The sequence below is a fragment of the Bubalus bubalis genome, chromosome 19, assembly GCF_019923935.1.
Source record: "Bubalus bubalis isolate 160015118507 breed Murrah chromosome 19, NDDB_SH_1, whole genome shotgun sequence".
In the NCBI taxonomy this organism is placed as follows: Eukaryota; Metazoa; Chordata; class Mammalia; order Artiodactyla; family Bovidae; genus Bubalus; species Bubalus bubalis.
In genome coordinates this window covers 18,274,133-18,301,085 of record NC_059175.1, presented here as the reverse complement: position 1 = coordinate 18,301,085, position 26,953 = coordinate 18,274,133, and the positions used below count along the sequence as shown (strand labels likewise).

The 26,953-nt window shown below is 38.0% G+C and overlaps 1 protein-coding gene across 5 annotated transcripts in view; it reads right to left on the bottom strand.

Annotated features, from left to right (window-relative positions):
* Positions 1–668: 668 nt before the first annotated feature.
* The window catches only part of ELOVL7 (ELOVL fatty acid elongase 7), a 79,180-nt gene continuing 52,895 nt past the window's right edge, over positions 669–26,953 (bottom strand). For 2 of the 5 annotated variants that reach the window (XM_025270502.3, XM_006046961.4), the window contains 6 exons: positions 19,070–19,260; positions 15,440–15,520; positions 14,304–14,360; positions 11,463–11,568; positions 5,740–5,876; positions 669–3,507 (listed from right to left, as the gene is read on the bottom strand). In XM_025270502.3, coding sequence (XP_025126287.1) covers positions 3,298–3,507; positions 5,740–5,876; positions 11,463–11,568; positions 14,304–14,360; positions 15,440–15,520; positions 19,070–19,260 — 782 coding nt within the window. In that variant the 3' untranslated portion in view covers positions 669–3,297. Of the gene's footprint in view, positions 3,508–5,739; positions 5,877–11,462; positions 11,569–14,303; positions 14,361–15,439; positions 15,521–19,069; positions 19,261–24,856; positions 24,955–26,953 lie in introns of all 5 variants that reach the window. The other 3 variants (XM_025270503.3, XM_006046963.4, XM_044932385.2) reach the window with 2 other exon arrangements.

Here is a 26,953-nt window from a genome sequence, read left to right as displayed (position 1 = left end):
CATTTACATACCTTCATGGAGCCTTCCCTGCTACAAGTGCCAGGACCTTTATTCATATGACACCAACCATAGACTTCCCTGTAACACAATCTTCTCTGACATCCTGCAAGCTTTAGGGGGTATCAACTACGTGGTAGGCATCTTTGATTTTTGTTTTTTAGGCTTTGCTGTGCAGCGTGTGGGATCTTAGTTCCCCAACCAAGGATTGAAACTGTGCCCCATGCAGTGGAAGTGTGGAGTCTTAACCACCGGTCCATCAGGAAAGTCCCACGTGGTAGGTAGGCATCTTTGTATTTTGTAACACTCTAATGTCCAGGACTTCCCTGGTGGCTCAGACAGTAAAGCGTCTGCCTACAATGTGGGAGACCTGGCTTCGATCCCAGGGTCAGGAAGATCCCATGGAGAAGGAAATGGCAACCCACTCCAGTACTCGTGCCTGGAAAATCCCATGGACGGAGGAGCCTGGTAGACTATAGTTCATGGGGTCGCAAAGAGTTGGACACGACTGAGCAACTTCACTTTCACTTTCAGTGTCCAGCACAGGGCTCTAAACATAGCAAGGGTACAACAAGTGTGTGAAATGATTTGATTAAATGAATATGCAGATTAAAACACCATCTTTCCATGCAAACATACAAAGATTCCAAAATGAAAAACATACACACATAGACATGCAACACCACGAATTTATTATTATAATACACACACTGAAAATCAGACCCAAACTTTGACAATTTCCACAGAGTTTTCCAGTCTTTAAAGTAGTTAACAGAAATAAGGGATAATTGAAGAAATGCAACTTCATAATCTTATAATTTATGTAACAATGCAGCCTGCTCAATTAAGACTGTAAAAAGGCAATGTCCCACAGATATTTAAAATTTTATATTTGTATTTATTTATAATGTAGCTATAGGTTCTAAAGAATTCAGCTTTGTATCATAAGCCAGGTTTTGTAGCTGGCCTTTTTATTTGTCAGGTAAGCAAAGCACACCCAAAGGCAAGGAAGTCTTGAAAAGCGGGATGAAAGGCCAACAGAAACTTTCTGTGACCCACAGAGCCATTTAAGAAAACAATACCCACCCAGTCCTGCATCCAGTGGCACTCTGATCTGCGGATGTTCCTTCACATGGAGGCTGCCTCTGCCAGCTGTGATTTCTTTTCATGTAACATTCTAGCTCTCTACTCCTATTCATACAGCGCACAGTGTGATTCCATCACATGTTGCTATTAGTTCATAGGCACCTCAGTCGTTTTAAAGGCTACAGGAAGACGAGGGGAGGTTGCGCAGTACAAGGCAGAAAGTATGCAAAGATACCAAGTGAGTGAAAGTCATTTAGTCGTGTCCGACTCTTTGCGACCCCATGGATTGTAGCCCACCAGGCTCTTCTCATGGGATTCTCCAGGCAAGAATATTGGAGTGGGTTGCCATTCCCTTCTCCAGGGGATCTTCCCAAACCAGGGATCGAACCCAGCTCTCCTGTTTTATCTTCTTTTAGTTTTGCTTCCTTTTGGTCTTTACCCTACTGGGGTCTTTGGGAACTGTGCATATGTGTAACAGCATCTACCATACCTCTTCACTTTAGCTTAGGCTGGATTTGAAGAGCCAAAACAGGAAAACACTTAAGGAGACCTAAGACTCTCATACAGAAATAAATTAGAGCTGCTGTTTCTTTTACCTTTGCTTTCCTGTTATTATTTATTTATTTTTAAATGTAATCTCTCCTTTTACCAACCTTCATCATTTCATACTGTAAGAAAGTGAAATCACTAAAGGCAAATAAACTTATGAACCTGCTGAATGTGAAGAGAAAAGGCCATGGTATAGATGAATGGATTAGGAGGGAGACACCTAACTCTAGGGATGTACAGTTGGTAGAAACTCAGGCTTTGTTGTTCAATAAGTATCATTATGTGTTACACAATGACTGGGCACCGATTGCTTGCAGTGACACAAGCATAAGCAACCCTTCAAAATCAAGTATAACAAGTAAAAGAGCGATATGGAAAAATTCAGAAATGTCCAACTATTGCTATTTCTTGGGTGAAACTCTACTGATCAGTAGTTGGGTTCCCCAAGAAAATGTGAAAACAAGAGAATTTTAGAAAGCAGCAATTTTAAAGGAATGAAAGCTATACAAAATGCATTGCAGTCCTTCATTATATAGTTCATAAATATGTAAAAAGAAAAATTCTAGGCTGTTAATTGATTCATAATTCTGGAAAACATTTTTCCATGCAGTGAATCTATAATAACTGTTACACAGTCTCTCTCCCTCGCTCTCTTTATGAGAGACCCCTATCACCAAGTCTTCCCTGGATAGTCTCTGTGCCACCATTTGCTTCCAGTTGCTTCACAAGCCACTCTTCACCCACCCCTGGAAAACTATGTATAAAATCATTTAATGTGTGCTAATGATATGAGCACTTACACATCTAACCAATATATATTTAACCAAAATAATCCTTTAAACCATGATCATATGAGAAAGTGACATTACATCAATACTACAGACAACTATGTATTTTTTCCTTGGACAAATTCACCTCCTCCCAGAAATATGCAAAGTTCAGTGCAAAAGAGTAACAGTAAAGTGTTCATTAAGCCATCAGAACAAATCACCTTGTTTTCAAAATATTAACTCCACCTTAGTATCAAGTACATCCCTGTACTAACCTAAAGGATTGTTACCTTTAAACAGTTTACCAAGCAAAAGTGTTGGGAGGAAGTCTTACAAGCAAAACTAGTGCCGGCTATTTAAGAGATTCATTAAAAATGACTTAGTGATTTTAAATGATAACTTATCAAAATCACGTTAGCTCTTTAGAATGGGAATTTAAGTTTAGAGTAAATACAGTGTCTTCTGAATATAGTCAACAAGCAACAAAACCAGAGCCCATAGTTAAAGGTTTTCAGACCCTGCAGAAGGAATCTTCTGTACTGCATGGATCTCTTCCCATGCTCAAAATATCAAACGATATTTTTCATGTATACTGGGTTTCTTTGAAGATTACTGTACTGTTTCACATCCTTCTTTCAATCTAAAAAATGTGCTAAATAAGATCTTTAGATTTAAAAGCAGCTGAAAAACTGGCTGCTTTAGGCTCTAATTATCAGAAGACTGTTCTCTGGGAGCTTTGGGCTCTCAAATACCAGCAACCCCAATAACTTATCATAAAAATACAAGCGTTTGGTTTTGAAAAATATACAAAATGCACTGCACATGGAAATCTCTCTTGATTGTCAAGGAAGACAAGATATCAATCTTTTTCATAGACTTATGTTGTGCTTGAACTTTAGTGATCTTTGTTTTTGCAGATTCCATGTTTCACAGTTTTGGGTAGCCTCTGGCCTTTGGTGTAAGCACGGTACCAAAAATGGAGAAAGAGCAGCAGGAAGATGCAGCCATAACTCATAATGATGTACTGAAAGACTGGAAACTGGTACTTGCAATCCTCCATGAAAAAGAACTGGCCCATGTGGATGGTGATAATAACAAACTGGATCTAACGGATGAAAGAATGGAAAGTACTGTTAAGCTCCCAAGAGTCACAATGGAGCAATTATTTAATGCATTCTTTGACTGCTTATATTTAAACACTCTCCAACCGCATATAGGCTACTGTTGAACAGGGAATTTTATCTTTCAATCTAGCCTCCATGGGAGTGAGAGTAGGTGGAACAATGTCAAAATGCAGATGGGAATTTGGAACCATTGTTCAGTGGTGCCAAAGCACACAACTCCAGGGAGTGCTATGAAAATTCCCTGGAGCTGTACAGCTGCAGTCCATGGGGTCGTAAAGAGTCCGACAAAACTGAGCACTCACACATGCAGTACGGCGCAGCAGCGCTTTAACACTCAAGAGAACCGTCAGTCTCAACTTGAGGTCTTGTCTGAAGAAATACACTCAGGGCCACTACCTTATGGCCTAATTTTTCTATGACAGCTTGATTTCAAACATTCCGTCCTGTTGTTAACCTGGCTATTTCAGTTGAGGATGGGGTGGGGCGGGGAATAAAAACATTCTAATTAGAGACCCATTTACTTTATTGGAACCACAGCATCACTGAGTCTTCATATTTGCCAGCAGTCCTCCACTGTCATAGACAAAAATACATCCTATCTGCCAACTATAGCAGAGAATTTTCAAGCAATAAGAGAGCATTGGTGACCCCCCTCATATGACCAAGGGCTCTGTGTCCCAGAACGTTCTGCACAGTCTTAAAAGAACATATTACATGTTCTGGGCTAATGTCCAGATTTTTTGGATATCTTTTTTCTCATGACTAAAAGGTAACATGTGTTCTGTAGAAATTTTGGAAAAGTAAAAATCTACACATAAAAATAAATAATGATTACCCACAATCTATTCTAACCATAGTTAAGATTTTCACATCATTCTTGTTATTATGATCATCAACTTTCCTTGCATTATCTCAAGGAACTTTTAAGACATTTCTGTGCGGTAGCTACAATTATTCCTCTCATTTTGCAGATGAGAAAATGAAACTTTAGAAAGTCAAAGTAGCATCCTTAGCATTCTATGCAGGTATGTTTGTGTAAATATTATCAACACATTTGAAAAAATAATAAACAGCATGTATCTTCCCTATTTAAGTATTTTTCCATATTATTAAAAAGTTTTTACAACACTTAAGTGAAAAAAAAAAGCCTAAGACAAATTCTATATGCAGTATAGATGTTCTAATTTCTCTACAAGAAACATATATTACTTTCCATTTATATAAAATGCTTAAAAAGAAAGGACTTGTGAATAATTTTCAGAACTTGGTAATATTTCCAAGCAGGAATTAAAATAATTTCCTTCCGTTTGGTTATTTAGGGTGCTGTCACTTTTGTCAACATGTATTTTACAGCGCCACTCTACACCTTTAATTCCCACAGTACTTTACTAACTGGAGGAAAGATAAACTTGTAAATGTTAGGACTAGGCAGGCAGGCACACAGGAAGGCTCATGAAAGTTACATTCCCTCAAGGTCATTTAGACCTAGCATATGGAATTTCTAACTTCTAATTTATTATTATATCTAATGAGGTTCCCATAATTTTGAGATTATTTTGATCATAAATATATTTATTTTATATAAATGCATGTTGTGTATGTATTAGTTGCTCAGTTGTGTCCAACTCTTTGCAACCCTGTGAACTGTAATCTGCCAGGATCCTCTGTCCATGGAATTCTCCAGGCAAGAATATTGCAGTGGGCTACCATTTCCTCCTCATATAAATGCATAAAATAATATAAAGATGGTATAAAGATACACATGCTAGTTTAATTGTCTGAGCCTCTTGGCTACCAAATATACTTTGTTTTCAATAAAGTTCCTGACAAAAGTTCACGGAAGATATAAAGAATGATGGTATGCCATGCGTGTGTGTGTGCTCAGTCATGTCTGACTCTGCGACCCCATGGACTGTAGCCTGCCGGGCTCCTCTGTCCATGGGATTTCCCAGGCAAGAATACTGGAGTGGGTTTGCCACTTCCTACTCCAGAGGATCTTCCCTACTCAGGGATGGAACCCGTGTCTCTTGACTCTTCTGCATTGGCAGGTGGATTCCTTACCACTGCGCCACCTGGGATGCCTTAGAGGCCAGGCAATTTATATTCCTATCTTTTGTAAACTTTGCCCTTTCATTAATATCCTCATTCATAAAGAAGTCAAGTGACTCCCAGTTTAATTTCATATCTGCTTTTAAAGAAAATTAACTACTCACAAGTTGTAATGATGTCAAATACTTTTTCCACCACAAATACTTCTGGTAGTCTGGTCCCAATGCACACAGTCCATAGTAGGAATACATGACTACATGTACAGCTGTATTTAAAAAGGCATGGAATGTTCCCAAACCACCTGGAAAAAAAATATCATAAAATAGGGGCACTGTTCCTTAAGATGAGATATATTTTGGTCTGAACTTTTAGTATATTTCTTTTAGTGGGAAGAAAAATAAATATGAAATATCATTATTATTAAACATCTATAAAATTAGAGGGAGCTGGATACTACATCCATTTTGTAAAATATAAAATAAAATCCTGGAAAATAAATTAGCATGACTTTATTTATTCTATCTTAACATTAAGATTTTCCTGTGATTTGGATTTACCTTAACAAACTAAGTGGAATTACCTTTTAAATATAATATATTGCTAAATAATAGTAATCAAATTCATTTTTAGAAAGAATGAACATATAAAGCCACAAAGTACACTAATCTTAAGTGTATAACTTGATGATTTTTTAAAATATGTTACCACCACCAAATTCAAGATATAAGACATTTCTGATGCCACATAAAGTTCTCATGTGCCCCTTCTAATGAATATACTCCTTCCAATGTAACTTTTATTCTGACTTCCATCATCAACTGTTAGTTTTGCCTATTACAAACTTCATATAAATAGAATTAATTTTTAATTAATTTTGTTAATTAATTAGTTAACTAATTTAGAATTAATACAGGATGTATTCTTTGTGGCTATCTTCTTTTAATCAACATACTGTTTTTAAGATGCATCCACATAAATTGTCTTTTTATTGCTGTGTAGTATTACCTGATATGAATTCATCACAACGTATTTATCCACTCTCCAATCAAAAGATGTTTGAGTTCTTTCCAATTTGAGTTATTACAAATTAAGCCACTAAGAATCTATATATATATTTCTTACATATTATTGTGTAAAATCAAATTAACTTTTTTTCACTCTTAATAGTTTTCAATACTTTTAGTGCCACAAAATTTTGGCAGTAGAACCACTGGCTTTCATAAGTAAGCTATGTAAAGTTTGTTTTAATCAATCATCGTTTTTCCAAAATAAATATTTATTAATTGTTAAACCATTTTGATGCTGTTTCCATTTGACTATTATTAATTGTGCCTTCCTATCTTGGTTTCCTCTTCTAATCCTATCACATCTCCCACTGATCACCTTCGATTTAGGATAGAAGCTGCTGCTGCTGCTGCTAAGTCGCTTCAGTCGTGTCTGACTCTGTGCGACCCCATAGACGGCAGCCCACCAGGCTCCCCCGTCCCTGGGATTCTCCAGGCAAGAACACTGGAGTGGGTTGCCATTTCCTTCTCCAGTGCATGAAAATGAAAAGTGAAAGGGAAGTCGCTCAGTCGTGTCTGACTCTGAGCGATCCCATGGACTGTAGCATACTAGGCTCCTTCGTCCATGGGATTTTCCAGGCAAGTTAGGATAGAAGACCCTGAAGTAAACATAAGCCAAGATTCTTTCAATTGTCTTTAACTGAATCAGTGAAATGAAGTAAAAGTCGCTCAGTCATGTCTGACTCTTCGCGACCCCATGGACTATACAGTCCATGGAATTCTCTAGCCCAGAACACTGGAGGGGGTAGCCTTTCCCTTCTCTAGGGGATCTTCCCAACCCAGGGATCAAACCGAGGTCTCTCACATTGCAGGCAGATTCTCTACCAGCTGAGCCACCAGGGAAACCCTAACTGAATCAGTAGTACAGTGGAAAGGGAAAACAAAGTGATTAGTAGATGGTGGGGGAAGAAAACAAAACTCTTCCCCAGTGTCTCCTTCCTAAGATGAACAATTTAGAAGAATCTTCATTCTTTAATACAGCCTGATTCAGTTTAGTAATGTTGACTTGGAATTTAAATTTTTCTAAAAATATTCTACTTTACTTACTCTAATATTCTTTGATTTCAGAAATAAAACAAAATCTCACAAATTTGCCTAATTACATTAGACAAAGGACTGAATTCATGAACACTGTGATTTATAGAAAGTTTAAAGCAAAACTGAAATGTATTACTTTGACTACAATCTTCTAGGGACAAATGTCATAAAACTGCTTCATAGCAGAAATAATTACTTTTAAAAAAATCATCCATAATTGCACCAGTGCTAGATACTTCTAAATGTTACCATTGCCAAAGTACTCCTTAAAATAACCTGTTTTAAATAATATTTAAAACTACTTAAAAGTAATTAAGCAGTTTTAAAATAAATATTTTAAAATTTCATATTTAAATATGAAAAAAGTCTTTTTCATGCTATACTATATTTCATAAACTTTCCTCTCCTGAATAGAATAAATCAAATTTCAGCTAATCCTTTCATTATCACAAATTTCAAGTAAGAAGAAACTGAACTAATGAAACTTATTAACAAACTTCCAGCTTCTATTATTTACATTTGGATTAGGCTTTTTCCCAAAAGAAACATAAATAAATAAATTAGTGTGGTGTAAAAACACCTTTTCTAGGGTAATTTAAAAATAGAATAGTTTATGAGTTAAGCTACGTAAATGGGGACAAGCCAGCTACCTTTCAAATCCATTGTCTCACAATTACAGATACACAGGAAATCTATTTCATGCTTGATAATGAATCAGACTGAGCCTTTCTCACTAAGACACCTCTTCCATTTTTTGGTAGAAGAATTCTATTTTCCATTCAGAAACTTTCACCATTTGAATGTCCTAAAATGAGGCTCCTATGGACAGGAATTTAACACGGCCATAGTGTAGCTAAGAGTGTTTATAGTTAGGGTTACTGATTAAAATAAGCTATCAAATCAAATTAGCTTGCTTATTTTCTCTAGTAGTGATTGTTTTCTGGTGAGTTACTTTAATGTTTGTTCACAGAACAATCACATTTTAATTAGTAATACTTCTCATATCTCCTTTGGAAGACTTTTCTTATAATGTACTTTGTAAGCTTGCTTTCTTCTTTACAATAGTTCTGCAAAGAATGAATTATAATTAGTACCATCATATTTTACTTCTTTGGTTTGGAAAAAATATAAAGGAACCACCTGGGTAATTATCACAGTTCTCCATATCTCTGAAAGGGAGTATATACATAATTAATATAAAAACCTGCCACAGAAATATTTTCATCACATTCAAAAGAAAAGCTGGATTGCTATTATCCCAGGGAGGAGTACAATAGGCAAACAGGAAATTAAATACTAGATAGAGATCAGCTGTGCTCTGGTTTTTGAAAGGACAGATAAAGCTGGACAGTTTTATTCTAGGAATGAAAACCAACACCACACCACATTTCTGGAAACACCCTTGCTCTTGTTGCTGTATTTGTCACTGAACAGATATCAGGTATGCTGTTCAAGTGTTTCCTAGTCCACTATAGAATCAACAGATATTCAAACAAGAAAATTTAGAAAATACAGAGATGGATAAAGAAGGAAAGGGAGACCCCTTGTGTCAGTATCTCTTAATTACTGTATTTGGGGGTACTGTCTTCCTATTTATTTTTAATTTATATTTATTCTTCAGTGTTGGATTAGAATAATCTGGTCTTTTGAAAGATATCTGAATAAATAAGTTCTGTGATTGCAGCCATGAAATTAAAAGATGCTTACTCCTTCGAAGAAAAGTTATGACCAACTTAGATAGCATATTAAAAAGCAGAGATATTACTTTGCCAACAAAGGTTCATCTAGTTAAGGCTATGATTTTTCCAGTGGTCATGTTTGGATGTGAGAGTTGGACTGTGAAGAAAGCTGAGCACTGAAGAATCGATGCTTTGGAACTATGGTGCTGGATAAGACTCTTGCGAGTCCCTTGGAATGCAAGGAGATCCAAGCAGTCCATCCTAAAGGAGACCAGTCCTGGGTGTTCATTGGAAGGACTGCTGCTGAGGCCGAAACTCCAGTACTTTGGCTACCTCATGCGAAGAGTTGACTCATTGGAAAAGACCCTGATGCTGGGAGGGATTGGGGGCAGGAGGAGAAGGGGACGACAGAGGATGAAATGGCTAGATGGCATCACCGACTCGATGCACATGAGTTTGGGTAAACTCTGGGAGTTGGTGATGGGCAGGGAGGCCTGGCGTGCTGCGATTCATGGGATCGCAAAGAGTCGGACACGACTGAGCAACTGAACTGAACTGAACTGAACTGAAGAGTGTGAAAACACCTTGTCTAGCATACTTTAAAAATAGAATAGTAAGAATAGTCACCTATTTCTGATAAATTTAGGAGCCAAGCTGCTTAACAGGAGTTGGAGCTACATGTCTCTCATGTCTCTCAAAATCATTTGCATTTCACAATTATAAACACAAGACATCACAACCACTAGATCACTGGATGTTTAGGTATTTTCTAATTTCTGCTAAAAGAAATAGTGTCGAGAAATATCACTGTAAAAAGAACTGAGAGGCGCAATATACGTGCAAGAGAAAACAAAAGCATGGAAAGCAAAGTAAAATAATGGAGATTAAATAATGTAACTACCTTCGATTTGTGAAATGGACACAGATGAGACCATCTTGTTATAATGTGGGTTAAATTTTTAAATTCACATATATACATTATAAGAAAAACAACTACATTTCCTTTAAAAAAAAAAAATCTTCAACAGATAAATGCCGATTTTTGGCAAGGAGCTACTTTACATACTGGAAAATCTGATGCCCTTGGGCCAAAGTAGGGCCAGCCCTTCCAGCTCCCCTAGGTTCTGGCATCCTATTCTAGCCACTGGCTTATCTATGTCCCTTCATGCTCTGAGACATGCAGATTTCCACCCCCGACCCTCCTCCCCATGTCTAGAGAGTCTAAAACTCAAACAAGAGTTCCTCAATTGTAGTTTCTCTTTCCTTTAGTCTTACAAAGTCAGAATGCCCAATAGAGGTGAGCTGTCCATAGAAATGTTAAAGCTTTGCCTAGAATGGGCTGCAAGCCTACAGGAAGACTTCTTAAATTGAAGAAACTAGAACAAATAAATCCCCCAGACAACTTTTGCTAATAAGACTATAACCTTGAGGAAATCACTTATTGAAAACTTTATGATAGGTAAAATTACTTACCTTCCTGTTCTCTCATATTCTAGATGTTCAGAAGCCTAAAATCAAAACCAACTAAAGAATCTGTTTGCCAAGCTTTTGAGTTAAACTATTTTTGACCTTAAAAAACAATCAGAGCATCCTTTAATATGGTAGGATGTTTAGGGAAGGTGGGATAGTTGTAATCTGACACATCTTTAAAGAGTTGTTGGTGTATCAGCTTTTGGAAATTTGAAAGCAAAGAAGACACGGAACTTGAGATAAGCATTCTAACTTCCTGGAAACATATAAGCAATAGTTATCTAACTATATTTCTATAAAATGAAGGATTTTACCATTTTATCATTTATTACTTATTTTAAAATATGTATAGAATTATATAGGAAAAGAATAAGATCCAAGCAAAACAACTAAAGGATGAGTAGAAGACTATACCCAAAGGTCATACATATTAAAGAGTATTGGGGAGTGGGGGAAGATCTACTTAGAAGTCCTGTGTTTATGTTTCAGATAATTAATGAAAGTCAGAAGTTTGATCAAAGTGATTCTTTGATGTTTTAGGATTCTTTTAAATCACACTTAAAGATAGAATTTATGCTTAGAGCATACAGAAATGTAACCAATTATAGCACATAATCCCAACTCTCCCTTGGCTACCTGCAGCAAATTTGACTCCAAACCACCAGGTCCATGGCATGATGGTATGATGGAAGACATGCAGGAAAGTCACTTGACTATTTTTCTTACGCAGAATAAAAAAGATCTGAAATAATTTAAAGAAAATCAAGTTCATATAAAATCATGCAATAATTTTCTAATGTTACAAAATATTGGCCAAGTGCAAACTATTACTATTCCATATTGTAATGTGCTTTGAAAGAGTTGCCTTCTAGAATCTACAGAAGCAGCTGATTCTCTAAGAGGCAACTCAAAAGATAATTAGTACGAGAGAACTTAGGTGTGATGCCTAGTCATGGAAGAATCAATAAAAAGGTGAAAAGATACTGAATGCCGTGTTTAAAAATCAAAGATATAAAGTGAAGGATATGACCAAAAATTATTGAAAAAATGTTACTGGTTCAAATTAAAAACAACAACAACAACACCCATGCAGACTTTGAAATATATGGAAAAGCAGACTTTGAAGTCCTAGGACTGAAATTCTATACTGCTCCCTAACATATTCTACCAATTTAGATAAAGGATCAAGCAAATTGAAAGAAGACTTGCAGCAAATCAGAAGTTAGCAAATTATTATTAAAGAAAGATGAAGAGGGAAACACTTGAAGAATTAATTAGGGAAGTAAGGTGGAAACAAAAGCAAAGCAGCTTAGGAAAAGTGAGAAGGGTGTTAAAGCCCTCATCCAGGTTGAACGTATCTAGTCAGAAACTCTATAATTTCTATAATAAACAAAGAGGTAGAATAAGAAAGCTGGGGGCAGGGGGACGGGGTTTTTTTCTTCTCAAAAAAATATTCAAAAGCAGAATTAAATGTTCAAAAATATTCAAAATGCAGAAAACCAGAGCTAAGTTAGACTTCTAAGTATAGGACTAAACAGACTGGCAGAAACAAAAGTATCCCTAAGAGTATTTGAGAAATGTGGTTCAGGGAAGGACACAGAGAAGCAACAGTTTCCTATGGAAGCTGAAACTGAGAACATGCAAAGCAGGAACAATGATGTCAAAGCACATTTGCTTATGCACGTAGAGGAAGGCAACACAGTGCAACAGAAAAAGCCATACATTTGCAATCTGGGGTCCTAGTCCCAGACCGTAGCAGCATTTCTCTGGGTAAGCCTTATAACTTTCTGGCTTCCATTTCTTTTCAGATTAAGTCCTCTGGGCTAGATCAATGGTTCTCAACTCTGTCTGCATATTACAAGGTCCAAGAAGGTTTGTCTTTTGTTTTTAAATAACCGTGCCTGGTCTCTAACTCCAGACCATCTTGACACCAAATCTCTAGGGGTGGGGCCCACCTTTTTGTTTTCTAAGGCAATTAGGTCTATAGTGCCATAGGGTTGAGAACCAATGGACGACAGTGGGGGTTCTTAAAGTGTGGACCCTGGACCAACAGCAATAACTTCACTTGAGAACTTGATAGAAATGCAAACTCTTAAGCTCCATCTAAGACCCACTGAATCAGAAATTCTGAGGGTGGGGTTGAAGCATGTGTGTTTTTAATGAGTTCTCCAGGTGATTGCGTGCATGCGTACATGCGCAGTCGTGCCCAACTCTTTGCGACCCCATGGACTGTAGCCCACCAGGCATCTCCGTCTGTGGAATTTACCAGGCAAGAATACTGGAGTGGGTTGCCATTCCCTCCTCCAGAGGATTTTCCCCATGCAGGGATCAAAACCCACATCTCTGATCTCCTGCATTGGCTGGTGGATTCTTTACCACTAGGACTACCTGGGAAGCCCAGCCAGGTGATTCTAATGCATGCTAAAATTTGAGAACCCCTGGATTCTATGCTTACTAAGTTCTGCTTTCTATCAATAATTCAGGGCTTCCCTGGTGGCTCGACAGTAAAGAATCTGCCTGCAATGGGGGAAATAGGGTTTGATTCCTGGGTGGGGAAGATCCCCTGGAGAAGGGAATGGTAACCCACCCCAGTATTCCTGCCTGGAGAATTCCATGAACAGAGGAGCCTGCTGAACTACAGTCCATGGGGTCACAAAGTGTCGGACACAACTGAGCGACTAACACACACATCAATAATTCTAATATTATGTGTAGCCAGCTGAGAAGGTAAAGCATGTTTAGATTTGCTACTAGAGATGTAGTGGAATATATTCTGAAGAAAACACACTTGGCAGTCTTAGGCCAGAATGGATTACAGATAAATAAGGTCCACATGCCACAAAGATACAATAATAGCCAGCTTTCTGTTGTTTCTGGGAACAAAGGTACAAGGTTTTCTCCTCTCATCATGGATCCTAATCCATGGCACTTGCTTTTCGCAGGAGCCACTCAGAGTTGATCCTCAGGAAGGGAGAAGACCCAATAAGACAGACTTCAAAAAGGCAGCTGGATATAGTTTTGATATTACCAAAATTACTGATATCCCAGAAATAACAACATTCTAGTGTGACTTTATGAATTTTGAAGCATTTGTCCTGTTAAAGGAGTGTGGATGACACACGGCTTTGATATAAAGAGTCAGAGGTAACATATTCTCTGTTCTTTGCTTCCTGAACTTACTTCACAGAACAACCGTCATCCATCTAGATAAAGATGCTCAGTTTTGTAGTATATGTGACAGTTACATTCTTATCTTAACCAGATGGTAGATACACAAAAAAATCTTTTGGCATTTGCAAAAGACTGAAAAATAAGTTAATGCTATCTATTCTCTAAAATGATAATAAAAAATAATAGATAATAGGAGTCTGCCTGAGGAAGAGAGATAACCAAAGTTATCGGACAACTGAACCCTCACAGTTTGTCACTTTCATTGAAACATCAAACATTTACCAAATGTGGTGACGATATACTCACAGTATCTAATAGCTCAATAAATTTGGAGAAGTAATAAAGCCAGCAGGTGCGTACCATCTGCAGAAACACACATAGAAAGGATTTCATTATTTTTTTTAACATAGGAAAGAACTTTATATTTTCTAATTTTGGCAAAATTTACATTACATAAAATTTACCATCTCAGCCATTTTAAAGTGTATAGCTTGGTGGCATTAAGTACCTTCATGTTCTTGTACAACTATCCATAAAGCTCTTCCTCTCACAGGACTGACTCTGTACCCATTAAACAGTAAGTCCCCACCTGGGAATCCAGCCACCAACAACTACCATTTTACTTCCTGTTTCTGAATTTGACTACTCTGTGTACCTCATAAAACAGAATCGTACAATATTTCTTGTCCCTTTGTGCCTAGATTATTTCACTTAGCATAATGTCCTCAAGGCTCAATCACATTGTATCAGGTGTCAGAATTTCCTTCCTGTTAAGGCTGAAAAATATTCCATTGTATGTATATACCAGTTTATCCATTCATCTGTTGATGGACATGTATGTTGACTTCCGTCTTTAGGCTAATGTGAAGAATGCTGTGAACGCTGGTGTACAAATATCTTTTTTTAAAATTGGAGTATAATTGCTTCACAATGTTGTGTTAGTTTCTGCTGTACAATGAAGTCAGTCAGCTATGTGTATATGTGTATCTTTTCTCTCTTGGACCTCCCTCTCACCACACCCTCATCCCAGCCATCTGAGGCTTCACAGAGTACCGAGCTGAGCTCCCTGGCCTACACAACAACTTCCCACTAGTTATCTATTTCACATACGTATGTGTGTCATTTGAATCCTTGCTTTCAATTCATCTAGGTATACACCCAGAAGTAGAATTGTTGAATCATATGGTAATTCCATTTTTGAGGAACCAGGTACAAATTTACTTTTAAATCCAAGAAATTCAAAAAGAAAAGCACCAATTTGCATTTTACAGAAAACCCCACACCTGAATTTGATTTTTTTTCTTGTAATTTTTAGCTTTTTTCACTCAACACATATGTGATAATTGAGTCATTTACTCCTTCTGATTTCACATTCAGTATTTAAAAATAGAGTCCACAAAGTTTTAACACTGCTTTAGAGTTTTTTCTGAAAAGAAACTTACCCTCAGTGCTGTAGGCGACTGTGAATAGTCAACGATATCACATCGAAACGAATAGCCTGTACCCCAGCCAGACATTATAAACTGTAAGAGAGCACATGCATATTACAGAAGAAAAGTACTTGCTCAACAGCTACAACAAAGGTAGTTTTGACCGTGTCTCCTCATTACATTTTCAGCTAACTCAGCAGTCAGTGCAGAGGGAAAGGTGGACTAGAACAACTACAAACCAGGAACTCACTTCATATCAAAGCATCAAGAGTTTTAAAAGCTGTAAAGTCACATTTATATAAACTGTGTGCTAATTAAAATGACTATTTCTTGGAATGATTATTCTAATAAACTGGAGAACAAAATACCAGGAATGTTTTGTTTAAACAGCAAACACTGGTAAGTATTTGACTTTATTTATGTACATCTCTATGTGCCTGAGCATATGTTTGTGTAGTCTCAAAGGGGTGACTGAGTCTGAAATCAGCCTTTTTTGATCATTTCAAATCTTTGCAATTAGTCAACAAATAAATGAGCAAACCAACCTTCTCAGTGTACTCATCCAATGTCTATAACAACTAGATTTTTCTTGTTTCAGTTAGTGGATGTAATAGGAAGTGATAGTCCATGGCTTTTAAATCAAGACAGACCAAACACAAGACTCACATATTAGTTTTGCTTTGAATTCACATAACAAGTAAGGGACAAAAATATTAACCAGAGAATACAGTCTGGCAAGCTTTAATTCCAACACACCCACGAAGTGACTTTAGGCCAGTGGTGAGAAGAAAAGGCCTATTGTTAAGTCTGGACCATAATTCAAAGATTACATTGATATTCTTTTGGTCTAGTGGTAGGAAGTTCTTCTTTTAAAACAGCATCTGAAAATGAAAAGCTAAGGGCTCTAATTTTAAATTAATATCTATATTAAATGGTTGGCTTAAGTTAGGGCTCTGACAATATGACCAGTTTCTTCTCTGGCATCCTGTTCTCACAAAAGCCAGCATCTTCCCTAAGAAAGATGTCTTCCTTCCCAGCATAAGGATTATACCATTTTCTATTCCATTACATTTTAAGTCTGTACTTTTAATTACTATTAAAGCTGAAATGACAACTTTACAGTAAGTTAACTTCTATAGGCAAAAGTTTAGGAGGCATAATCAGAATAACATTTTAATGGTGAAAAGAAATGAAGGAGAAAGAAAAACCACTTAGACCATAGTATTTAAAAACACTATCCTTTTTTGATAACTAGCTCCAAGCTTGACTTGTAATATCAACACCATCAACTTGGTAAATTATGAAATCTTAAAAATTAAGATTCAGAAAAGCATAAAGACATATTTCATGGATGAGAAAAATATCTTACAAAGACAAGTCAATAAATTTTCTCAAAGGAAGGAACAAAGGAAAGTACAGAAATAGTTAAATCTGTTTTACAAAGTCCTGATCTGTCAGTGAGAGTCTTCATACTCTCATACTCAGACTCACTTCTGACTGATTGAGGTAACAGGCTAACTCCATTCATTTAGATGAGGTTGACTGATTCCCTACTCCAAACAAGCACTGCGATGAATAGGAGAAGCTCTGTGATGTGACCATCTGTGGGGCCTTTGCTGGTCTCTCTTTATTACTCAACTTTTGCCAAGTAACTAGCACATTCAAGCCATCACTATAAAATGAGGCATGTGAGTTCCTTTAGTCTGATGTACTTCCTTTCTCCTTGTGTATATTTGCCCTAACATCCTTAGTGGAGGATGCAGACCAAATGCAATTGTGCTCCACCCAATAAACCACGTGTGAATGTGTCCTGGAACTGACACACTGCTCAGCGGTCAAAAACCTTTGATTAAACAGAAAGCAGAACTCAACGCTTTCCTGATATTAAGTTTAAGAACATTACAAAAGTTTGCAGAGCTTTTGACATATATGTCTATATTTTAGGCTTTCACAAAGGAAGAGTAATCATTTCTATTTGGTAGGTAATAAATCTCCAAACCGGCATATAAGTTACTCAGGTATTTCTGGTTAACAGGGCATAGAAACTCTCAGATTCAGACATTCTCAGACCTTTTATGTTGTAATTTCTAAAGCTGAAACCAAAACTTACTGGTTATACTTGGATTCCTTCCAGAGAAATATATTTGGAGACACCACATTCAATGACACAATTAGATACCAGAGCATAAAGGGATCTGAGAGACAAGGTCAATCCTGACTCTATATAATGAGAGAACTGAGGCCCACAGAAGTTGAATGATTAGTTCAAAATCAGGTAGCTCGTTAGTAGTGTAACTGGGACTAACTAGTTCCTGGTCTCCTGGCTTGCAGGTCTGTTCTTAGTACTTCTGGGTCTGTCCTATAGTAGGTTATATTCTATCTCTGATAACTTGCCAAAAGCATGTATTTTTCTGCCTCCCCCCGCCCCTGCCACCCCCAGATCTATTCCATTACTCCCTCCCTTCAGTTGCTTATGCTCCAGAAAGGACAGTAAGGTGACCTGTGAGTTAAGTCTGGAAATAAAGTAGAAGGCAGCAAAGTAAGTTTGGACTTCAGGAAGGCCTGTGAGAAATGACGCAAGAGCAGATTTAAGGTGAGCTAGTCAGGTGAATCCACAGCAAGAATCAGGCTGGAGAGATGCATGTGCAGAGGCCATGAGGTCTGGAGAGGCTGGAGAGGCCATGCGAGGTCCTCCTGGGTCCTGGTAATGGGGAAGCACAGGCTGTGCTGCAGAGGAAGTGGATAAGGAGCAGAAGGTGAGGAAGCCAGCCAGCATTCAAAGAGAAGCAAGGAATCCCAGAAAAGCAGAGAAGGGAGCGTAGATGAGATTTATAATCAGCAGAAGGGAGAGAGAGGGAATTCATGAGTCTACTTGTGGTCCTGGAAATTCTCCACCTCTCTTATTGACAGTTAAGGAGTCTGCTTGTGGTCCTGGAAATTCTCCACCTCTCTTATTGACAGGTAAGGGACAGCTTCCCTCACCTATTGCCTTGTACAAGTCTAAGTTCTCTGTTCCCCACAAAACCCAGCTAAACCAAAACAGTCTACCACCTAACAGGTCATCAGGGTGTGTATACATTCTGAACCCCAAATTCCTACCACGATGATGACAACTCATTAGAGTCAGAATGAGCTCCGATGTCAGACAGACCTGGACTCAAATATCAGTCCTCCACTTGGAGCTACACTATCTTTGTTGTTGTTGTTTAGTCACTAAGTCGTGTCTGCCTCTTTTGTGACCCCATGGACTGGAGCCTGCCAGGCTCCTCTATCCATGGAGTTTTCCAGGCAATACACTGTCTTGGGTGTATCTAATTTCTCCAACTATGAGTTTCCTTAAAGTTGAACATTTATGGATTCAATCATCTTTTATGGTTAACTGCGTGTGAGTCCCTGGACTTAATGTTAATTCTCACTATCTGCGAGGTAGACTATACCAAGATCCTTTAAGGAGTTCAATATCTGGTCTATAGAAAACAATATTTTGGGGGAGAGGTGCAAATATCTGCTCTATTGAGCTAAGTTTCTGAAATTTCTTAAATCTTGGAGAGTTACCCTTAAAGTCATATCAGGAAACCTCATGACCGACGAACATAAAGACTCAGGTAAAATTCTCCCATTAGGAATACTGAAGATACTTGCCTCATAAAACATATACACAGAAAAGAGTACTATGGAAAAATTGTATGTTATCATCACTTTCTTGAGTTCAAAAGGCTTTCGATTCTCCATGAGCTTTGGTCCCAGGGATGTGACAAAATAGATATAGAATCCTAGGATGATGGTTTGTGGCAGAGGTGAGGACATAAGGAGCCAGTCTTCAACTCTAGGATCTAAGAGAAAAACAAGATGTAAGTGCACAGCCATTTAGCTCCGTGGTAACTGACAGTAACCAGCACTTAAGTGAGCACCTAGATCCTAATGCTGCCAGTGAACGGTTTGGTCAGCGATGACTACTACCTTCAGCACGTGTCAAGGGAAATCACGAGGGATTGGGACGGAGCTAGAAACAGTGAGGCTCAAGGGGCAAAGGGAGGTAGTGGTCACCAGAACTCAGGAAAGAGTCACGTGGAGAAGCCCTTCTGGTGAGGAGCCATGTCCTTCAGTGGAGGGACTCGGCAATCCTGCCAACAAGCGGCCAGGGAAATCAAAACCCTAGCCTCACCCTCCTCCCTATCTCTCTTATTAGCTGAACCCAACCAGAAACCACATCGCAGGGGAGCAAGTCCATGGAAAAATCGTATCATCCATCTATAACCACTAGTAACACAGTAGAATTTCTCCACCCAGACATTCTTTCAAGTATATAAATATGTTTTGGTTTGCTGTTTGTTAACTTTCTTCATCCCCCAAGAAAATGGGAAAGGTCTTCTGTGTACTGGATTATTCAACTGAAAGGGACTTTAGCATCATTTAAGTATCTGAACTGTGGGTTCTAGGTGTCCAGAATGTGGGCTAACCCATCTGATATTTTAAACAGAAAAACAGAAAAGTATTAGCCCCACAATCATGTGAAGAAGAAATTCACATGATTACTGCTAGTTCCAGGCTATGAGAATTAGATTAATTAAAAAACTGCAACTGAAGGTGAAATGTGATTAATTTCATAATCTTAAGTGTAATCTTGGGTGTAATTTTACAAAATTGTTTCACAAAGCCAGAATATTATAAAGGAAAATACGTGTGGACAAATTTCCAAGTGTGTCTGATTCAAAATTGAGTCTTTAACCCTAGGTTGCTAAATACCACTCTTGTTAATTGGAAAGGACGGTGGGGGGAATACAGCCCTTGCCCATTGAGACTGCTGATGATGTAGCTAATTACCAAAAAAAGTTGAATATCCCTTCAAGTCTGACTTCTTACCCAAGTCAAAAATTTCCTCAATAGACTTCATGATTGATGACTCACTTGGCCTCAGCTTTATTGCTGGAAAGCTCACATTTGATAACTCAGATATACTGGGTCATGTCTGTAGTGATTAAAGATGATTTATTCTACACTCAAATGGGCTTCCTTCAAAAAAAACTGACAGATGCCTTCAGTTCAGTTCAGTTGCTCAGTCGTGTCCAACTCTTTGCGACCCCATGAATCACAGCACACCAGGCCTCCCTGTCCATCACCAACTCCCGGAGTTCAATCAGACTCACGGGACACTCAGTCCATCAAGTCAGTGATGCCATCCAGCCATCTCATCCTCTGTCATCCCCTGCTCCTGCCCACAATCCCTCCCAGCATCAGAGTCTTTTCCAATGAGTCAACTCTTCGCATGAGGTGGCCAAAGTACTGGAGTTTCAGCTTTAGCATCATTCCTTCCAAAGAAATCCCAGGGCTGATCTCCTTCAGAATGCCCTGGTTGGATCTCCTTGCAGTCCAAGGGACTCTCAAGAGTCTTCTCCAACACCACAGTTCAAAAGCATCAATTCTTATCTCAAAATAATAAGCTAAAAGTCAGCTCTAAGGTGGACCTCAGATATTTAGGAATTTAATATATGTTAAAGAAAGCCATATAAGCAAGAAGAAAGGGAGAGATAATTCATTGAAAAGGAAAACTGACTACTTGGGAGAAAAATGAGTTTGTGCCTTACCTTGTATCCTACCAAAGCATGTCCCAAACTATGTGATACAAGGAAGATATTAAAGAATTCTTTAAATTCAGCAGTAAAGAATTTGCCTGCAATGCAGACATTTGGATTTGATTCCTGGGTCAGGAAGATTCCCTGGAGCAGGAATTGGCAAGCCACTCTAGTACTCTTGCCTGAGAAATCCCATGGACAGAAAAGCCCGGCAGGCTACAGTCCATGGGGTTGCAACAAGACTTAGTGACTAAACTACCACCCCAAAAAGTAGGAAAAGTCTACTAGAAATGCTAAGTTAAGCAAAGTACTTTTCAGCAGAATTTCTTAGTGCTTCATGTTTGTTTTGAATTGCCAAGGTGAGAATGGTGGTATGCAGCATTCCTCAAACTTACTTGGCCATGGAGCCCTGATTTTTTGCATCAATAGAATACTATTTAACATCTTGTGGAACACCACAACACTCTGTGGAATGCAGAGTGTTCCTATCTTTAGGAAAGATAGCCCTTTGTGAAAATGAATTCATAATGAAACTACTAAAAATTAGGTAGTGATAGGAGAAAATCAATAGGATCAATCATTTTGACATCTAGTAAGGAGGTAGAAAACATAAAATTTCATAAATCATTTAATCATGGGGAATGAGAGGTGGAAGTTAAGAAAAACACTTGAGTTTTTTGTTGCTGTTGTTCAGATACTGTCTTAGGAAAAGTGAGTAGAGTAAGTAGAGCAAGCGGCCAAAGTCAAACTCTGGAGGACTCAACATTCAGAGGAGGAGAGAGGACTGAGAAGGAGCAGGCAAAAAGGGAGAAGGAAAACCACAAGAGTGCGATATCCTGAAGCCAGAGGAAGAGTGAAGTTCTGGAAGGAATCAAGGTAACAAATGTAGCAGACAGGGAAACTAAAATGTGGGTTGAAAAGTGCCCCTGGATTGATGCTCTTAGCAGGAATGACTTCAGTAAGTATCGTGTGCAAAACAAATGTTCAACAAACATTGCTCAAAGACATTCATAGCAACACAAAGAACATAAAGTTCTCAAAAAAATTTTTTTCATAGTAAGATGTCACCGTTTTAAAACAGGAAGAGCCGTGAAATCAGCTATGCAGGTAGCATACATCACTGTGTACTTCAATTTATTCCCTGCCTTTCCTATAACAAGTTTCCCAGGATATCTGGGTGCTGTATGCAATTAGAAAGGCCCTAAGGAACCCCAGCCACAGTCTAGTAACTCACCAGGGAAGTTTCAGTAAGGAAAATTGTCACAGAACTGGGGACCAAAGGACAGAACTGGAACAGATCACACTTCTTTAAAAACACAATTTTTAAAGGTTAAGTAAGCTCCATCTACAATTACTACAAAATACTGGCCACACTCCCTGTGCTGTACAAACATCTTTGCAGTCGATCTTACACCGAGTAATTTGTACCTCTGACTCTCCCACCCCATGTGCCCCCTCTCCCTCCTCTTCACTGGTAACCACCAGTTTGTTCTCTGTATCTGTGAATCTGGTTCTTTTTTGTTATACTCACTAGCTTGTTGTATTTTTTAGATTCCACATATGTTATATCATACAGTATTTGTCTTTCTCTGACATTTCACTTATCATAATGCCTTCAAAGTTCACCCATATTACTGCAAGTGGCAAAAGTGTGTTCTTTTTTATAGCTGAGTAGTATTCCAGTGTGTGTGTGTGTGTGTGTGTGTGTGTGCACATACTACATCTTCTTTATCCATTCACCTGTTGATGAGTACTTATGTTATTTCCATAACTTGGCAATTATAAATAACCCTGCTGTGAACATGTACATTTTGAATTAGTGTTGTTGTTTTTTTCCCCAGATATATATCCAGGAGTAGAATTGCTGGGTTATATAGTAATTCTATTTTTAGGTTTTGGGAAACCTCCATACTGTTTTCCGTAGTGGCTGCACTAATTTACATTCCCACCAGCTGTGCATGAGGGTTCCCTTTTCTCCACATTCTCACCAACATTTGTTACTTTTGTTCTTTTTGATGAGTACCATTCTGACAAGTGTGAGGTGATATCTCATTGTGGTTTTAGATCAGTGAGTAATCTAAACCTTAAATATATGAATATAAACCCTATTAATATTTCTAGCTTTTATCTTCAATGAAATAAACATATAAAACCAGTATTAAAAGAAGGCTTCTAGAAGAATGCCAACATTATTACCTTTGGATGGTGTGGGTGATTTTTATTTTTCTTTTTAAGAAATTTTAAATGTTTCTGTTATGAATGGGTATCATAGGCATGGTTGAAAACTAGTTTTTGGTTTTTGTTTTTGTCAGTAAAGGAATTTCTGAATTACAGATATTTTATTTCATTCTTTTATTAGTTCAGCGACAGTAGTGTGATGGTGAGGGTACTGAGATGGGGGTATCAAATGATATCATATTTCTGGTCTTCCGCTGGTAGCAGCAGGAAAAACAAAAAGCCAGGAAAAGCATGCTGGGCTGGCTCAGGAAGCAAAAGAAAATAATATTTAAATAAATCATGTTTCCTGCAATTTAACAATTATAAGCACATACTTTAAAAAAAAAAAAAATCCTGAGTGTGCCTTTCAAGTTCTACAGATTTTTAAAAAAATCTTATCTTTGAGGAAAAGCTAATTCATTTAATTTCATACTATTTTCAAAGCAAGTAACAGAACAATTCACCCAGCTTTTTAATCCTTTCTCAGCCTGTACTGATCCTGGCCCTCCAACGGACTCATTTTGTGACCTGGGGTCACTGACTTGACTTCTCTGTGCTTAGTTTCCTCATCTGTGAACTGGGTGCAAAACAACATGTATCTCAGAGAGTTATTACAAGTAAGGAGCCTGGCACAACTTAAGTGCTCAGTAAGCATTGCTACTATTATTTCAGCAGATCTCGGTTTTGTACCCCTGCAGTAGAAGCAGAGTCCTAACCACTGGACCTCCAAGGAATTCCCCAGGCATTTATATTTTGAAATAAGCTGCTGCGATGACCACGATGAACGTTCCATCAAAGTTATAAACCAGGAGTTCAATGCTTCCTTCAGCAACACTGAGGCCCTCAGTACCCCACTGCTAGATGCTCTGCGGTAATTTTATGTGGTTTCTCTGTCTCCTGATCCAATCTGCCACCATCTTATCTTCTATATAACGACCAAATTTACTTTCTAGAAGTAAAGCTTTGCTCATATTATTCCTTTGCTTAAACTAGCTCTCCCTACTGAGCAAATAAAGCATTTAATATGTCCATGACTCTGATGACTGTTCATTTTTCCTGCCTTCTCTCTTGGCAGATACCTTTCCAAATAGGGAGCCCACTTTCATGTGAGGCAGGGGGCTCCCGCTGATGAGACATCTGCAAGTCAGATGGGGCTGGTGGCTCGATAAAGGGGTGTAGAGAGAGCTGCTAAACAATATTTAAAGGTAATTCTGCCTCAGTCTATGATCTCACAAATCGCAAAAGGTTCTGGGGTGAAGTGTGCTCTGTTTTCTTTAGAGACAAAAGGCTGATAAGGGAGGGAGAGTTTCATGTACCTTCTGTTCAGCATCAGAGCTGTGTTTAAGTACTACCAACAGATAAAGGCAGAGGATGGAGGGGCAGGCTGTCTGAGAGTCCATACCTCAGCTCTGAAGTTCTGACTTATTACTAGCCCCATAATGCTTTTCTAAGAGCATTCTGGAGAGTGAGTACAGGGGAGTATAAGGGTCACATACATAGAATATTAATGAGCTTTTCCATCAACCACTTTTAAGAGTGTGTTCTCTTCTGAAGTAGCAGTACTAGCTCAAAGGGTACACCCTTTAAAATTCTAAGTGCCAATAAGATGAAGAAGCTGGAAGAAGAAACAAACATGTACCTCTGGTACTTTGTGAAGTGCTAGAGATTCAGAGTGGCAGCAGATTTTCTGTCTTCTTGCAAAAAGATCACTCTGAGTCTGAAAGGTCATCGTCATTACTATTCGAATACAAGGAAAGTTGCTTTTTAAACATCAAAATGTTATAAATCCTCTTATAGCTTAAGTATTAATTAAACCATTTTAAAATTCTGTAGCTGTGGAATTTTCCACATGAAATAACTATGCCTGCCTCCTACTTCTCTAACAATCAGAAAGCCAACGAGTATCAGTAAGTTTCCCAAAGTCTATTCAGAATTAGGGCCAAAGCCAAGAATACACTTGAAATTCTTGGCACTTGATCATGGCCTTAGCCCTTTGAAGTATAGGCAAAGTAAAACAGAACTAACATGGCCAAAAATGATTCCTAATGGTTCTCAGAGATCAATATCACACTACACAGAGCAAAAAAACCCCTCTTGTTATACCCAATAGTGTTCTCATAAAGGTATATATCTCAACACAAACCATTTTAACCCTTCTAGATTTCAACAGGAAAAAGAATAAAGAAACTTAAAAAACAAAAAAAGATATGCTATATTAAAAGTATTTGAACATGGAAATGCACTATAAGTCATCAAACACCACCACTGTTTCTGTTGGGATACTTCCTAAATAACATAGCACTTTCATGTGTATTAGGCAATGGCAATCCACCCCAGCATTCTTGCCTAGACAATTCCATGGACAGAGGAACCTGGTGGGCTACACGGTCCATGGGGTCACAAAGCGTCAGACGCAACTGAGTGACTAACACTTTCATGCGTATTATCTGGTAGCTGGTGGATACCAGTCTCAACTCTCCTTTGCTAACAAGGAAACTGAGGCTTACAGACAATAAATAATTTGTGCAAGATCACTAAGCTGGTTCACAATAGTGGCAGAACTTAAATCAAGGTCTTCTCACCACACATCTCCATCCTTCTATCCTCTCTGAAGACTTTAAATTAGCATAGCTTCAGATCAGTAGCATCACCTACCTCTTCCTCTCATCCTCCCCGCACTGTGTGCAGCACTGCTTCCAGGACTTTGCTCGTCTATCCTGAACCACTTCTCACCTTTGTCATTCCCTTTTCTGACCTAATACTACTCATCTTTTCAATGTAAGTATTCATAATAAAAATAAAGAGTTGACCCATGAATAAAATTAGAAGTGGAATTCAGAAGTAGTTCATCTTAAAACATTTTATACTTAGAGCACTATATAGATATTCATCATCACCTAAATCTATTTGGCTCTTGAATTAGGATATTGATTAATTGAATGTCTTGGGTTCTTACAATGGGGATAATGAGTAGCAAGAGTTGGATAGCAAGTGATCCATTCTTCCAAACATGTCTATTGCAAAAAATTACCCAAATCTACTTGGTTCCCAAGGTTAAATCATGAGAGTTCAGGTAGCCAGTTACACCTCTACCTTGAAAAGAAAATATTCATATTTTTAAATAAATAAATAAAATCCATTACAACAGACAAAAAATAGTATTTAAATTAAATATTGAATTTATGAGAACTACTGTAAATCTTCAGAGAAAGATAATCTTTAAAGAAATCTATACATTCTCTGTGTCATTACGTAAGTTGAAAAATAAGAAAAAATTGAATATATATATAAAAATTCCCTTCAATCTCCATTCACCAGAGTGAAACTTCTCTATGGGATCCTTTTTAGGATCCTTTTAAGAACCTTTGCATTCTTCAGGGGCAAAACTATGGCATCTTTTTCAGTGAAATGAGATTGGTTTTTAATCTACTGAGAAAGATTTGTTGTTGAATTGCTAAGTTGTGTCTGACTCTTGAGACCCCAAGGGCTGTAGCCTGCTTGTCTCCTCTTTCACTGGGATTTCCCAGGCGAGAATACTGGAGTGGGTTGCCACTTCCTTCTCCAGGGGACCTTTCCAACCCAGGGATCAAACCTGGGTCTCTGGCATTACAGGTGGGTTCTTCACCACTGAATCATCCAGGAAGTCCACTGAGAAAGATAGCAACCATGAAACAGTGTATCTTTGCTGAAATCAGTGTAAACAGAAATATAATTTCAACTGTGCTAGGTAGCAAGA